This window comes from Siphateles boraxobius, unplaced genomic scaffold, assembly GCF_051911475.1.
Source record: "Siphateles boraxobius isolate OS27281-9 unplaced genomic scaffold, OSU_SipBor_1 11, whole genome shotgun sequence".
Classification (NCBI taxonomy): Eukaryota; Metazoa; Chordata; class Actinopteri; order Cypriniformes; family Leuciscidae; genus Siphateles; species Siphateles boraxobius.
Window position 1 is genome coordinate 4,977,755 of NW_027508711.1, and position 15,364 is coordinate 4,993,118.

The window sequence follows — 15,364 nt, forward strand, 5'->3', positions numbered from 1 at the left end:
TCAGCCGTACATGTTTGAACCGGAATCAGACCCAGATGATGAAGAGACTCCGGCAGAAGAAACACAAATGAGAATGGACCAGGACGCCTCGGAATGGTTATTTGATACATTTATGTACTTATAGAGTTGTAATCGCATCCCCTTTGCAAATATGGATATGCAACACACACACAGACACACACATACTGTGATAACGTTGGCGCAATTTTTTGAAACTACAAAAATCACAAATACTGTGATAACGTTTGCTACGTACAAACGAAATTACATTTATGCGAGGGACCTGTGGCGTCATGTTTACATTACTTGTCGTGCAGGTGCTTATGTGGCAAATGTGAAAAGATGGCTACAGAACAAGAAAATATATTCTGCAGGGAGATAGAACAGGTATTAATTTATTTACATTTGTAATTGTTACAAAAAATAATACGTGACATAAAACTGTCTGACGCTATTTGTTGTATGGAAAGTTACAAGATGGATGAAACATAGCAATTTTGATGTCTTGTCTTTACAGAAAAATGCACCGTTTTTAATACAATATCTTTAAAAAATATATTTATAAATGTGTGGTTACACACTATACAAACAATGTTTAAATTATTACACAGACATCCTACGAAGACGAGAAGAACTTTAGACGCATTTGTTGTTGAATTGGCTGACATCGACTGAAATGACTATTTGCTCAAAAATCATAAAATACACTTAACGTTACTTCTACTGGAGGTGACGTTGGATCGCAAACAGTAGGCAACGATCCACACTTGAGGATTAACTTTGAAGCAAGACCTGCTTTGAATTGACTCTCGTTCACAAAACAGTCAGTCAGGAAATGAATCGCGCAAACATAAATGTATTTTGGAAGTTTAAGTGGCGCCTTTCCTTCCTAAATAAAATCCATCCACTGCGTTTTGAGTGGCTCTGATGTCGGAAGTAAGTGAAAACAACTATGAACATTATTACATCCCACAACAGAACAGTTATGTTTCTTAGGAGACATTTTCGACAAGGCAGCACAAATCGTCAGAGCACCGGCTATCGTTGGAACAATGCAGGATGGCGTACAGATCACCGAGGGCTGGGTCTATGCCAAAACCACAGTGTCAATCAAACCACGTCGGTGGGGCTTGCTCAATTCTACGTCACATTGAGCCGAATCTTAGAACAGCTCGTTCTGAGACAATGCTTATGATTTATGAGATTGTAAAAAAAAAACACTGGGTGGATTTTTATCATTCTAGGGTGGTTTTGCTCACACACTGCCAACACACATTTATGTTCAAACACCATGTAAAAGTCGCAAGCCGTTTTTATTACTTTTCATTGGTTAAATATTGGCAAACCCCACAGACGTAAAGGGTAGTAACGCGATGTAGTAAGTGCCAATACTAATGATTCATGAAAAAAATGAAAATGACGAAATATGAAGATACAAGGTTTCCGCCCGACAGTGACAATGAGTCACTTTTGTAGTTCCTGGGTCACGCCTACTTGGAAACAGTGTTATTATTAACTGAAGACTAAAACTATCTTAACATGACAAAAGCATGTAATATAATGTCTAAAACTTTCAAATTAAAAATAAGCTAATTCGAAATATATTAATAAATACTCTAATAGTACATAAATAACACTAAAATAACAACTGCTAATAACAAATGCAAACTTCTTGTTAGCATCTTAGATGCATGACCTGTTGGATATTGCCACATTATAATTCGGCTTCTCAAACAACTGAAAGCGACTGTAAATTCCTTTGAAGAAAGAAAAAAGAAGTGCCTGCTCAATATTTAACAATTAAACGTACAGATGGGTAGCCAAGCAAATTTAACAGAGAATAAGATTCAACCTCTGGTTTATTGTTAGCATTCCTTAACTGCAGACAGATCAGTGCCAAACAAAATAAGTCCTTCAGGAAGCTCTTTCAAGATAACACTCAGTACAAACTCGCATTTCATTTTCCTTCTAAACATGAAGTGTCCTCAATTGTGTGTCGTTTCCTGTTAAAACCTGTCTTTCGTTTGGCTCTTTCCTGACGGCGCTCACTCTCAAAAGCCTGCCGTGAGCCACTTTTCTCGAAGCATTCAAATCAGGACATATTCGAAATAATCGTACGAGCAAGCATGTCTTCCCTTTCACCGGTTATAGAGCGCAAAGCCAGGCGACTCAAAGAAAAGACGGCTAGCGGAGATTTACTTAACACTCGGCCTCAGGGCCATGAATAGCAGTGTTTAATTGTGGATGCGCTGCCAAGCCAGTGACAATGAATCCATTAATATGTAACTGAACAAAGCGTCTAATTCTCTTAACCTTATTTTAACCCCCTGACTTCCTGGGGTTTAGGTCGCTCTTAGCTCGTCTTATATTGCCGCCACACTGTAAACAACACGCCACATTCTGAGACGGATGAATAAAAGAGCAGCTCCACAGAAGAGGCTGAATCAGTATTCAAGACTACATAAAGTACTGTTGGAATTGCAATGTAGGTTTTTTTTGATCATCTCATTTCTTTTGTTGTTTTCCAGGCTAGCGAGGCTCTCGCGAATTCCGTAGCTGACATTCCCCTCTCTCTCTGTTGGGTCTTTGCCAGAGGCCTGGGCTTTATCCTGCCCAGTATTTGCCTGCTCTCAAGGAGAAGATGAAGGGGTAAGAACAGTGTGGGGGGTAAGAGAGAAGAGAAATGTTTAGAATAAGGATACAACAAGAATTGCATAATGCATATTATTCAGAATGGCATTTCCATACTATTTTTTACAGTATGCAAAACCAGTATCGGTGTTTAGGAAGCTACTTAGACGTCTATCTACATCTATCTAAAGTGAACTTAAACTTTATATTCAACAAAGAATCCCGAAAACAAAAAACATATCACTGTTTCCACACAAATATTAAGCAGCACAACAGTTTTCAACATTGATAATATGAAGTTTCTTGAGCAGCAAATCAGCATATTAGAATGATTTCTGAAGGATCATGCGACAGTGACGATATACATTTTGATATCACCCACGTACTGTTACTTTACATTCTGTTTGCTAGTGTTGTCAAAAAAAAAGACATCGGTACCGAGTCGGTACTGAAATTTAAAAAATTTGTGATGCTTTGAGCGCTGTTGAGTGGAATCGGAAACCCCTCTGATTGCCCATTGTGCTCACGCACTCATCAAATAAGTCTGTGATTGGCTACAATGATCAGCGCTTCAAAAACATGTTGTAAATACACATTAATGACGCTCTTTGCCGAGTGCTTACACAGATACACACATGAGCGTTTGAAACAGGCGTCTAACAGCGGACCGTCGCCTGCTTGTGCTTTCAAACACTAACGCTCCCACTTTCAAAGTGCTTTCAAACACTTCTGTGTGCTCTCAAAAGCTCCCGTGCGTTGATCATAATAGCCACAGACAAATCCGATGAGGGCGTGAACACAATGGCCAATCAGAGCCGTTTACAATTATGCTTAACAGCACTCAAAGCATCACATTTTTAAAATTTCGGTTTTACTTTTGAAAATTCTACTGTCGCTGTCCATATTAATATATAGCTAAATGCATTTGCTTAAAATTCATAATTAACTTTTAGCTTCATACATTGAAAACAAATCAGTAAAGAGAATGCCACAAATGTCTGCCACAAGCAGTATATTTTTCTAAAAAGCATGTAAAAAAAAAAAAAAACCAGTGCACTTACATTTTTAATCTTGCATACTATTTAAGATGAATAACTTTGAATGATACAACCAGGCAGTTTCATCAACCCACAGTTACTGGTGATGACACTGCGACACACACAAGAGAAGATCTGATTGTGAGGCGCTGAAAGAAGCACATCGGTGACATTTACACCACCCATAATCCCTGAGACTTCGCTCCATCTCTCCCTCTCCCCCTTTCTTCCATCACGGTCCCTCTGTATACTCCTCTGTCTCTCTTTTCAGATAAGAGCCGCTCTCAAGGCCTACAGCTCCTCTTCATCCTTCCTTCTTATCTCCCGTTTCTTAACCGCGCTCCGGGGCCGTATTGTTGCCGTGGTAATGGTGACAAGCTCTTAAATGGGGAGTGAAGGGCCGTGGCTGTTGTTTGCGTCCTGCTCACTATTCAGCACAACACACTTCACATCTCACTACAACACACAACACACTACTCACCATTGAAAACAAGACACTGCTCTACAGCACACAACAGAAAGCGTGCTATTCAGCCCAACACACATTACTGCACAAAAGAGCCACATCAGACATTATGGACCAAACCGCAGCGGTATGTTAGCTCACGCTCTCGGGACTGAAGACACAAACTACAGACAGATGAACTGTCTCCTGTTGAGACAAGTCCAGATTTCTTCGGTCTGGTTTTGACAATAAAAAGTTATAAGTTTGCATCCCAAATCACATACTATTCTCCATATTGTATGTACTTTGCTGGTGTTAACACTGCCGTTCAAAAGTTTAGGGTCATTCATGTTTATGTATTACTAATATTATACACTGCTAAATGTTACCATTTCAAATAAATTCTTTAACTTTCTGTTCATCAAAGAATCCTGAAATGTATCATTGTATCATGGTTTTTCAACACAAATATTAAGCAGCACAACTGTGTTAAACGATAATAATATTAAGAATTTTTTCTTGAGCAGAAAATCATGTGACACTGAAGTCTGGAGTAATGATGCTGACAGTTCAGCTCTGCATCAAAGGAATAAATTGCATTTTAAAATACATTAAATAGTGAACAGTTATTTTAAAGCTGCAGTAGGGAGTTTTGAGAAAACGTTGACTTAGCCTGAAAATTTGAACAAGCACAACTTACAGGTCCAGCCCCCTTGCTCTCTGCTGCACTACAGCCCTCCCTCCACAGCTCCTCCCCCACAGCGGAGCATGCCGTGAACGAGCAGGCTAGTAAGCAGGGCCACCAATGACGGCGGATAAACAGATATGGCACATTCACTAATAGGGACGAAACATCAACAATATACTTTACATTGCCTATGGCCTGCCCATACTTTGACTACAAACTTGGTCCTCAAATCATTATGCATTTTTCATGTAACTTTATAACGTTGAACTCCTTCTAAAAGTTATAAATAGCTAGTCAGATAACGTTAATATAACGGTAACTAACGTTACAGTATGTAAGTAATTATTCTACCGATATGTAATGCTAGATAAGGTTTGCTAGTACATTATTTCAGCAACATGACAAGCCAGTGAATTAGCAGATTTCAATTGTTGCTTACCACAGTGCGTAACATTTTATCTACATGTTACTCTGCTAGAGTTTTGACACCGAGTCAATGGGCTCTGTCTAATTCTTTCTTTTTCGCTTGTTTATCGCCATTAGTCTATTTCCTTTTACTTCTTTGTTTTATGAGCAGGTGGCACTCGAGAAATTGGGAGTTTATGTTGTTTCTCCGCCATTAGCACAGCTGCAGCACATGGCAATTTTGAGTTTGAACGACAGTGCGCGCTGTGCAAGAGAGGGGTGATCAGCGCGTACACGAGCGTGATTGACACTGCTAAGACATTCCTCCTGGCTCTAATTGGTTGTTTCTGACCGGGAGCGGTGTATTTCTGCAAATGGCAATAGGACCACAGGGAGGAGCAAGAGGAGCTTGATTTTTTCACAGATTATCTGTCTCATATTCTACTGTCAGGACATAATGACAGTTTTAACAAATATGTAAAAAATATTAAAAAAACATTTTTTACCTACAGCAAAAGTTACCTACAGCAGCTTTAAACTGTGATAATATTTTACAATATTACTGTTTTTACTGTATTTTCAGACCAAAACTTTTTGAATGCTAGAGTACTGTACAACCAGTATACCAGTATTGGGATAGTCGACCATGGGATAGTCTACCATGGAATAATGCTGTGTACACCATTGATTGCACTTTGCATTTGCATCTAGACAAAAAATATTGATACTTAACTTTTAATTCAATCATCTCAAAATTGACAAATCTCAGCCACTATTTCAGTCTATCACAAAATGTTCGACTCATAAATCATACAGATGCAGTACAGAAACAGTACATATTCTAGGCACCTTTGACATACTGGTTTCAATGAAATATGAATTGGGATGCATTAACCCTAATCTTGCATCATATTTAGGACAAACAGAATGCAAACTAGGATGAAACTAGGATTACTCAATCTGAATGTAAATTATGTGATCTATATAGACTTTAAATTCAGGATAGACTGAATTTGCTTTGGTATGGAATTCCAAATTACACTTTTAGGGTCGGATTGGGTGTGTACAGATCCTTGTGCTTTGGAAACATCTGTTTCCAAGCAGAAACCGTCATTCTAATCAATTACTGTTAAGTTGAACTAAACAGGTACTGTTTGTGTAGATACACAAACTCAGGAGTGCAAGGGATCTGGGATCCCATTGTCATGGCAGCAACGAATCCACAAACTATCTAGATATTTGGTGTTGTTTTTCTGAGAGGCTAGAGAGAGAGAGAGAGAGAGAGAGAGAGAGAGAGAGAGAGAGAGAGAGAGAGAGAGAGAGAGAGAGAGAGAGAGAGAGAGAGAGAGATTGGAGTCGGGCAACAGAGGACATTACTCGAGTACCAAAATCCACAGCACCAAATAAGGCAGGACAAGGATCTCCTCTGCTTTTTGTTTCCATCCGATAATTACTCCCCGTTTAAGAAAAATACCTCCAAACAAATACAGACATGCATTTTAATCAAATGAAACTTTCATATCAAGCTGTAATCAAAAATGTTAACAATTTTCACACGACCAATAAAATGCAGGCATACAGTCTTGAAAAGTGGTTATTACAGAGTTTTTAGTAGAACTTTTATTATCTAATTCTCATGTTTTATCAATGTACTGATGCTTCAGGAAGCTAGAAACTAAAATACTGATCTAAAGAACCTATGATGACAATGTCCCAAAAAAAAACAAAGCATCTCAAGGAGCCAAAATGTTTTAGGAGGGTTTTTGCTTAAATCTATGCAAAATACTCTAAACATCACATTAAAGACATCATAAAAGTAAAACATGTGACTAAAATGGATTACCCTCAATTCGTATAAAGTGACGCGAGTGTTTTGTTTGCACACAAAAAACAATTTACCACTTTATTCAAAAATATTAATCTCCGACACACATTAACGAGAGCACCATAACGCATGCGCGTTGTGTTGAAGCGAGAGCAGACGCTGTTGCGTGAACACATGTTGGAGATTATTAATATATAGGATATTATCCTTACGAAAACAATAGGGCCTTTTGTTAATTTTAAGTTTTTAAAAGTTTTTTTTTCACGAACAAAGCACTTGCGTCACTTCATAAAACTGAGGTTAAATCACTGGAGTCACATGGATTACTGCAATAGCCACGTTTCCACTATCGGGCCAAAAGCGTACTTGTTAAGTGTATGTCAGGGCCAGTTGCGCTTACAATGTCACTTCCGGGGCTTGATCTAGCCTCATCGGGGCTTCCTCTGGGCCAACGGTCAGGGTTTTCTGGCCTGCCTAATACCTTGGTCCAAAGCTGGCCAGCTCGGGCTTGAGGAGTGGTCTGAGTTTATCTGAGTCTGTAGAAGGCAGCAACGGATGATTTCCTAAATTCCTATACCAGCAAACATCAGCATTAAAGACTTTATTAAAAAAATTTTTTGGCTCAAAACTCACTTTCAGAGAGCAGCGAGAGCTTAAAATAACTTCTGTTTGTGATACGATGTGGATTCTGATCAACGTAGTCTACGTAGTAGGCAGAAAGATTTATATGCGATGCAAAAGACACGCTTAACCATTAGGGCTGGGTAAAAAATATTGATTTCTCGATTTTAATCGATTCTCATTTTTACGAACCGATATCGATTCTTAAATCCCAAGAATCGATTAGTCATCCTGTTTTCAGTTGATGAATGAATGGAACATTGTAGCGCGCATCCCATCCAATAAACGCAATTATCTTTCTGCTTTGTTACTATTGATATGAAACAAAGTCTCAGATTTCAAATTACGTCCATTTTCTTACGAAATTTAAAAAATATACCGTTTTGGCGCTGTGGCGTGAGATCGCTTTGGCGCAGCTCAAGAGAAGCAACAGCGCCGAGCACACATGATCTTCTCTTACGCCTTAATATTACCAGTTACAGTGTGAAATAAACATGAATGAGCATCTGAAAGTGTGTTAAAAGATAGAGTATAACTTAGCCTATCGAAATCCTTGTTGTCACATGGAATCGCTCAATCATTGTTTCAACCGAGGAAAGACGTCAGTGAAACAGCTTGTAAACAATGTCATGTAACGTCACATTTACCTCAGAAAAACCATATCCAGTGACCATGAACTCGTTAGTCAGCTAGAAAAATTAACTCTAGAGAGGAGCATTTTGCTAAATATATGCACCATATTACATATACATTTTATGTTATTTTATAATTATTATGTTTTTCAATATTTAATGCATGTTTGAATAAATCTGGCAAATTTTTATGACAGCCACCATTTAAAAATTTATATTTCATATAACTTTATTATTAGAAAAATAAATAAAAGTGTAATTGTTTGTATACAAATCAGTAAATCTTTACCTTCAATATTAGGCTATAGTAGGCTAATGAAACAATTTTAATGATACAACTGACTCCCATAGTTTACAGCATTGGTTAAGAGATTGGTTTTCCTTGAGAAAATTTGCCATGTATTGTACCTGATATCCAAAATAATCAATATTGAATCGAATCGAATCGTAATCGAAATCGAATCGAATTGCAAGCTTGTGAATCGAAATCGGATCGAATTGTGAAATTTGTGTCAATACCCAGCCCTATTAACCATTACCATAAGTGGTAAATACGACCGCTTGAAGAAATCAGACAAATCATACAAATCATATAGGTTATCACAATCGTGTATTTATTTTATCTGTCAGTGTGTCCCGTCTCCGGACTGTATAGCGGATATACTGTATACCGGAGTATACCAGACTGCCTGATATCCATATTTAGCTCTGCATGTCATAAAACGAAGCAAGTCCTGTTTTTTCAGAGCTTCCTCTGTTTTTCTGACTGAAAATATAACTGTATTGGGACTGTTACTGGAGAGAGTGCTAAAGCTCCTCAGGTCGTATTTTTGGAGAAAATTTGTAGAAATGATCATTCTTTCTAAATGTGATGTAAACATTCTGTCCTGTGACTACAAATAAACAAAAAACAGATGCGACTGAATAAGTACATGTGTCCTCTTTTCTGAAATAACGGTAAATACCACTTTATTTCTGTGTGACTAATGAGCAATCTTGACACAAATTAATTAATTATGACCTATCCATCACTTATTATTGTAATACTGTGGTAAACCATAGATGTTTGGGTTTTAAAGCTTTGAGTAAACAACAAAAATGCCAACAAAAGGCAGCTATTATCATGTTTGTTTTGGGATCTTGCTAGTTTCCAGTGATTTCTTTCTGATTCATTTCTAATAAAACTTCCATTTGTTGGTGAAATGATGGGCTTGTATGACGTTGTTCCTGAGAGGCGTGTTTTAGTGAAGCGCTGCGGAGTTTCTGGCCCGACGCAGTGTGGTTTTGGGCTTGGTGCTACAGGTCAGAGGCTATTAGCCCAGCCCGGCCTGTTGAAAGCCCTGGCTCACACTGGCCCGACAGTGGAGAAGCGGCTAATGATGCCTTTACTACCTTTCTGGGGCATGAAAGTGATAGCTGCATAGACTCAATGAAGGGACAGAAAGCTCTCAGATTTCATCAAAAAGAACTTCAATTGAGTTCCGAAGATCCAGTTTTATCTATGTACTGATGCTTCAAAGAACCTAAAAACCAAAACACTTTGGCTACATAAAGAACCAATAATGACAATCTCAAAGAACCATATAACAACTATAGAGCCAAAATCTTTTATAAAAGGGTTTTTGCTGAAAATAACCATTATTGAGCTCGTGACTGGATGAAAGGGATAAATTACATGATTAATACCCCAGAAAAAGCTAAGTCTAAGCTAAGTAAATGAATATTCCTACATGAGATCTTCAAGTATTAGTCACAAAACCAGCTCTTGCTCAATTTCATGATTGTAAGCACCTGCTGAAGTTCATGTTAAGTCTAATTATATTCTTTTTTACTTCCCAGAAAACAAGTGTAGTTTCCCCCCATTGATCATTTGCTGTCTAGCACAAACATCCTGCTGCATGCTGACTTTGAACTGATTTAAGCGTGATTCAAGGGCTCATAATCTCTTGTACAGCTAGAACTCACAGATACACTCACAAACATGCACTGCAGAAGAGTGATAAAAAACTTTTTTATCATAAACCCTTATGATTCCAACAATTAGTCTCCATTATTCTCCAAAAATAAAGCCATACTTTCTCTGGGTCACAGTATCTACACATTTTAATCCATATATGAAGTAAGAAAGAATAAAGCAGGAATTCTACTGTGAGGTCTATTACAGGCATTTCACTCTGGCCTGGGATGTTTGATTAATTTCCATGTGTCTCCCTGACTGTATAGTGTACTGATTAGCCAGTGACCAAGAAGATCACACAGGTGTCCAAGCCAAAATAACCATAACCACAAGTGTTGTCATCACATTAACCACATCTATATAGAAATGTTCCAATAACATTTGACTATCAAAAAGCGCCAAAATACTGTTTGTATTAATTTTGAACAATGATTTTATCTTTTAAAATGTTCTTTATGTGAAATGTTTTGCTTAAAGTGTGCTTGTGACAAGCTGCCACTTGGTTTGGCATTCGTTATCTCATGCAGTGACATTAAAACATTTTAAGTGACTTAAGTGTGCATCACACTGACATCACGCTCTCTGGCATCTCACATTCATAATTTCCATTTCACTTCCAGCCAACAAATCATGACACCCTCATTATGTTTCTCTCTTGGGTATAGAATAACATGCTGGCTGACGCTTTCTGGCCCTTTTAGGGCTGAATCTGTTATATTCAGGTGACAGACACACATTCATCATCATATATGAGAGAACAGGTGAGTAGGCTAAGTTAAAACTTTACCTTCGATATGATTAACGGCTCGTCGTGTTCAAGCCCACCTTTGAGCGTGAAACCCCAAGGCGCTCCACCCTGCAACTGAGCCTCGACGAACACAAATTTTCCCTTTTGAATCACGGCACTGCTGCTCCCTGGAAAACTATTATCCATCGCTGGAATGTTGGGGAAAAGAATGGACGAGGACGTCTCTTAGTTACTCAGTCAACCCAATAAACTCCGCTAGGAACACGTCCAAGGATGTCCTAGATGTTTCTTCTTCTCAGTCAAAACTTCAACGATATGATGGGTCATTTCCTCGAATTACTTCATTTGGGATCGCAGCGTAACATAACAATCCTGTTTCTAGCACCTACCTTACATCCCAACAACGTTACCTGCTAGACTGATGAAGGAACGACACGAAAACTTTTCCAGCCTTTCAAAAAAATTTACATTTGCAAATAAGCAGGCAAATTTGATTTTGTGTACCACTTTTAAAGGCAGTGGTCTCCTTTTAAACCCCGTTTGTCAGCCTTTGCTCGCTTCCGACTTCATTTTTACATCACAATAGAATTTGATTCATTTCACTGCGTCCGCAGAAAGACCGAGCGCTCGCGCGCGCCGATATTGCCCTCAGCGAGTCCTGTCAGAAAGAAAAAAGCTCCTTTACGAGTTTCCAAAATCTTCCATTCAGTGCGAACATGCGTTTCCGCTTTTAAAATACATAGTCTTTAAGTTTTCTTTTCTTGTTGATGCGCTGAAACTCTCACAGCCATGGATGAGGGAGTCTGTGGTCGCACCCCCCCACCACTAAACTCCAAAGTTCATCTGAATGGTTATGCGCATGCGCGAACTCTCCAAACCGCTCTACCAGTGAACTAATACAACAGCTCTCGAAATCACACACTAGCAGTGCCTCTGACCGAAACTGGCTGACATAATCTAGTCAAATCACCACCTTGTCCTCCCACATCATGCAACGAAAACATACAAACACACGATTTTAACAAGTTTGGTCACGTCATTCAATAAAAATCAGAAGAATTCACGCATTTTTATTTCTGTCATGGACGGTGCTTATTGTATCAAAACTCTTTACGAAGGGACCATTTAAAGAACTGGATGAATACATTTGACTGAAGTCCTTACCAGCAGTTTAGTTGCTCAAGGGACTGGATATCCTCTTGCCTCAAATAATCTGGATATTTTGGTTAGTTATTTCCTCCCAGTGGCCTTAAAGGTTCTGTAAGTTAAGCGATTTGTATTAAATACCATTCTTAAATTGTCCTTGTTAGCTGACAGATGTCACTGTAATAAGTGTTTCTGTGATAGCCATAGACTCAGTCTGTAAACAGCAAACTAGCAGAACTAGTCACAGTCAGAGCAGCGGGCCGCCGTTTTTTACCCAATCACAAACGCCCTCTGCCTGTCAATCACTGAAATGAGCTTTGCTGACAAGGTTTTTGTGGGAGGGGTTTTGAAAAATGTGTTTGGTTGATCAATCATGGCGTCATTTTGTAGGCCATTTTCAATACGTTTTTAGGATAGCAGTAGCACTAGCATCTTTGCATTCATTCTTATAAAGGCTTGTGCTTAACATTAGTCAGAGACTTTCATGTTTTCTACCTACCCTACGCACACACAGCTATTCCTCAAATGTGAATGTGACCTTAAAAAATTCACATTTGAGGTATGTGTGTAATTAATGTTGTAGGGGAAAAATGTTTTGTGAATCATAACTGCTAATCTAAAAACCAAAGTCCCTTTCAAGGAAAGTCTGCTCACTCTGCGGCCATATTTCCAACGCCTCCATGCAGCTAGGCATCCAAGACCAAGTCCTATTTGAATGGGGTAAACCTGAACTTTCAAAAACTGCTTGCCGAACTCACAGTTACAGTAAATAAAGGTTTCAAATCAGCAACAAAACCTGACATGAACTATCCCATAAATGTTGTTGCGCGTTGCAGTTTCTCCCATTCATAATAGGAGTAAACAATCTTAATAATAGTCTTTGCTAAAAACTCATTGGAAATTCCTGAGGAAACTGGTGTGGTGACAAATGTCCTCCCTCGAAATCAGGTCTCTACGACCCCAAGCGATTACATTGGCTCAAATTACTCTCTTTAGTGCCTGATTACAATTCCTACAAAATCATGTTATATGATAAATTATGTTTGAACTATGTTTTAATGTCCATATTAGTTCGCTTATGTATTAGCATAGCATGCATACGATTAGGATGATAGCTTTTAGCTATACAGGCATTTGCAATTACCCACATGTATTCACACTCATCTTTAATGTAATCACGTGTTAATTAAGTGTTAAACCTCCAAATATTTCAGTTATAAAAATAATGTAATGTTCAATTACTCACTAAATAGACTATTATTATAAATGAACAGTTTGAAAGTGAAATCATTAGCCTAACTGATATTGATGAAGGCCCGATTTGACACTGGCTCAGAAATGCTAATTTTCTCCTGGCTTTAGGGAACAGCTTTATTCATTGCTAATGGCTGCATTAACGAAATGTTTTAAATCATTTGCTGTACATTAAAAATAATAATTAGTACTTTGCACCATCAGTTGCTTTAAATTGCCAATAAAATAGTCTGAATTGTGGTTTAAAAGTTGAAGATAGCTGATAATTTGTCTTTATTAAAACTGATTCAGATTTGTAAACTGATACTGACCGTTTTTTTCAAATTGATGTTGACATTGTTCAGTAGAAACAGCTGGAGAACTGTTTAAAAGTAAAATATGTCCCTTCTGGCCAACCCTGACCTGTTAATCATCACCTTAACCTGTTTTTACTTGTCTATACCAGCAGCTGCAAGGCCTGACCCCTATTGTAAATGAAATTACACTCCCGTGGGGAAAGTTTTACTCATACTAAATTTTGGCCTTCTTAGAGTATTGAGTGAAATTTGATTATTTGCGGGTATTCAACATTAAAAGCATGATCAGTTTTGTTTTTGGGGTGTTGCAGGGTCCAACTCTCTTCATTGGCAGCATGTTCCTCAAGAAAAACATTTCTTTTATTTAAATGAAAGACCATTAAAGGACAATCTACATGTGCAGGTCCACTTTTAATTTAGAAACTACTAAAAATGATCATCCCTTCATATTTCTAGCAAATGTACACACTATAAAAGGCTTGCAAAAATGGCGAAACTAAAATGAGCTGAACTTGATCTACAGTAAATGTGTCTTTTTCAGCCTCCGTGCAATGAACACAATATGGTTATTTTAAGTATGATTGTGTTTTTTTCCCCAGAAAGGATTCAAGTTTACTTCAAAACACATAAGAGGGAAAAAATCTGTCTCTGAGTTGGTTTCTAAGTAAAACATTTCCCTGTACCTCTTTCATGATCACTGAAAGCTCCAAAGAAGCCTTTCATCATTACAATAGCACACCTGCGGCTAGTATAACAGGTGTGGCCACTGTGCTTAGCCTCAAGACACATCTGAACATGTTTACCAATGACATCATACCTATTAGGTCATTTCCTGATATCTAATTTATTACAGAACTATGGGGAGATTGGAAGGGGGAAAAACAAACAAACAAACAAAACTTTGTACATGAAGTTCTTCAGCGCAAGCACATAAGCAACAAAGATGAAATGCTCATGCTAGATTTTTGCAGTTGCCTACAACTCATTTTTCTTAAAGGCTTAGTTCACCCAAAAATGAAAATTCTGTCATTAATGACTCACCCTCAAGTCGTTCCAAACCCGTAAGACTTTTGTTCATCTTCGGAACACAAATTAAGATATTTTTGATGAAATCTGAGAGCTTTCTGTCCCTCCATTGACCGCCACGCAACTACCACGACGCTTCAAAGAGTTCATAAAGAGAGTCCAAATTTTCTGAAGTGAAACGGTTACTTTATATGATGAACAGATTTAATTTGGTCTTTTATTCCCATATAAACATTGATCAGCCAATAGAAGCTGCATGACGCACAAAAACAAACTTCTTACTGAAGCCCAAATGTGAATAAAAATGCAATCTGTTCATCATATAAAACGAAAGTCTCTTCAGAAAATTTGGACTAAACCGCTAAATTAATATGGATTAGTTTTACGATCTCTTTAGGAACTTTTTGAAGAGTCAAAGTGGTAGCTGTTCAGTGTCAATGGAGGGACAGAAAGCTCTTAGATTTCATCAAAAAGATCTTCGTTTGTATTCTAAAGATGAACGAAAGTCTTACGGATTTGGAACGACATGAGGTTGAGGAATTAATGACAAAATTGCCTTTTTAGGGTGAACTAACCCTTTAATATGAATGCCATTCTGGACGGTGTTCTCTTTTGTTACAATAATGATAGTGAGCGTGTTTTGACAGTAAACA

The 15,364-nt window shown here is 38.0% G+C and overlaps 1 protein-coding gene across 2 annotated transcripts in view; it reads right to left on the reverse strand.

The window, feature by feature from the left end:
- shroom3 (shroom family member 3) overlaps window positions 1–12,380 on the reverse strand; it is a 70,522-nt gene extending 58,142 nt beyond the window's left edge. Inside the window, exon 1 of one of the 2 annotated variants that reach the window (XM_077194266.1) lies at window positions 12,154–12,380. Coding sequence is in view for 1 of the 2 variants with exons in the window: in XM_077194263.1 (XP_077050378.1) it covers window positions 11,029–11,175 (147 nt within the window). In the remaining variant the exon portion in view is untranslated. Of the gene's footprint in view, window positions 1–11,028; window positions 11,839–12,153 lie in introns of those variants that run through there. The other variant, XM_077194263.1, reaches the window with a different exon arrangement.
- Window positions 12,381–15,364: the final 2,984 nt, after the last annotated feature.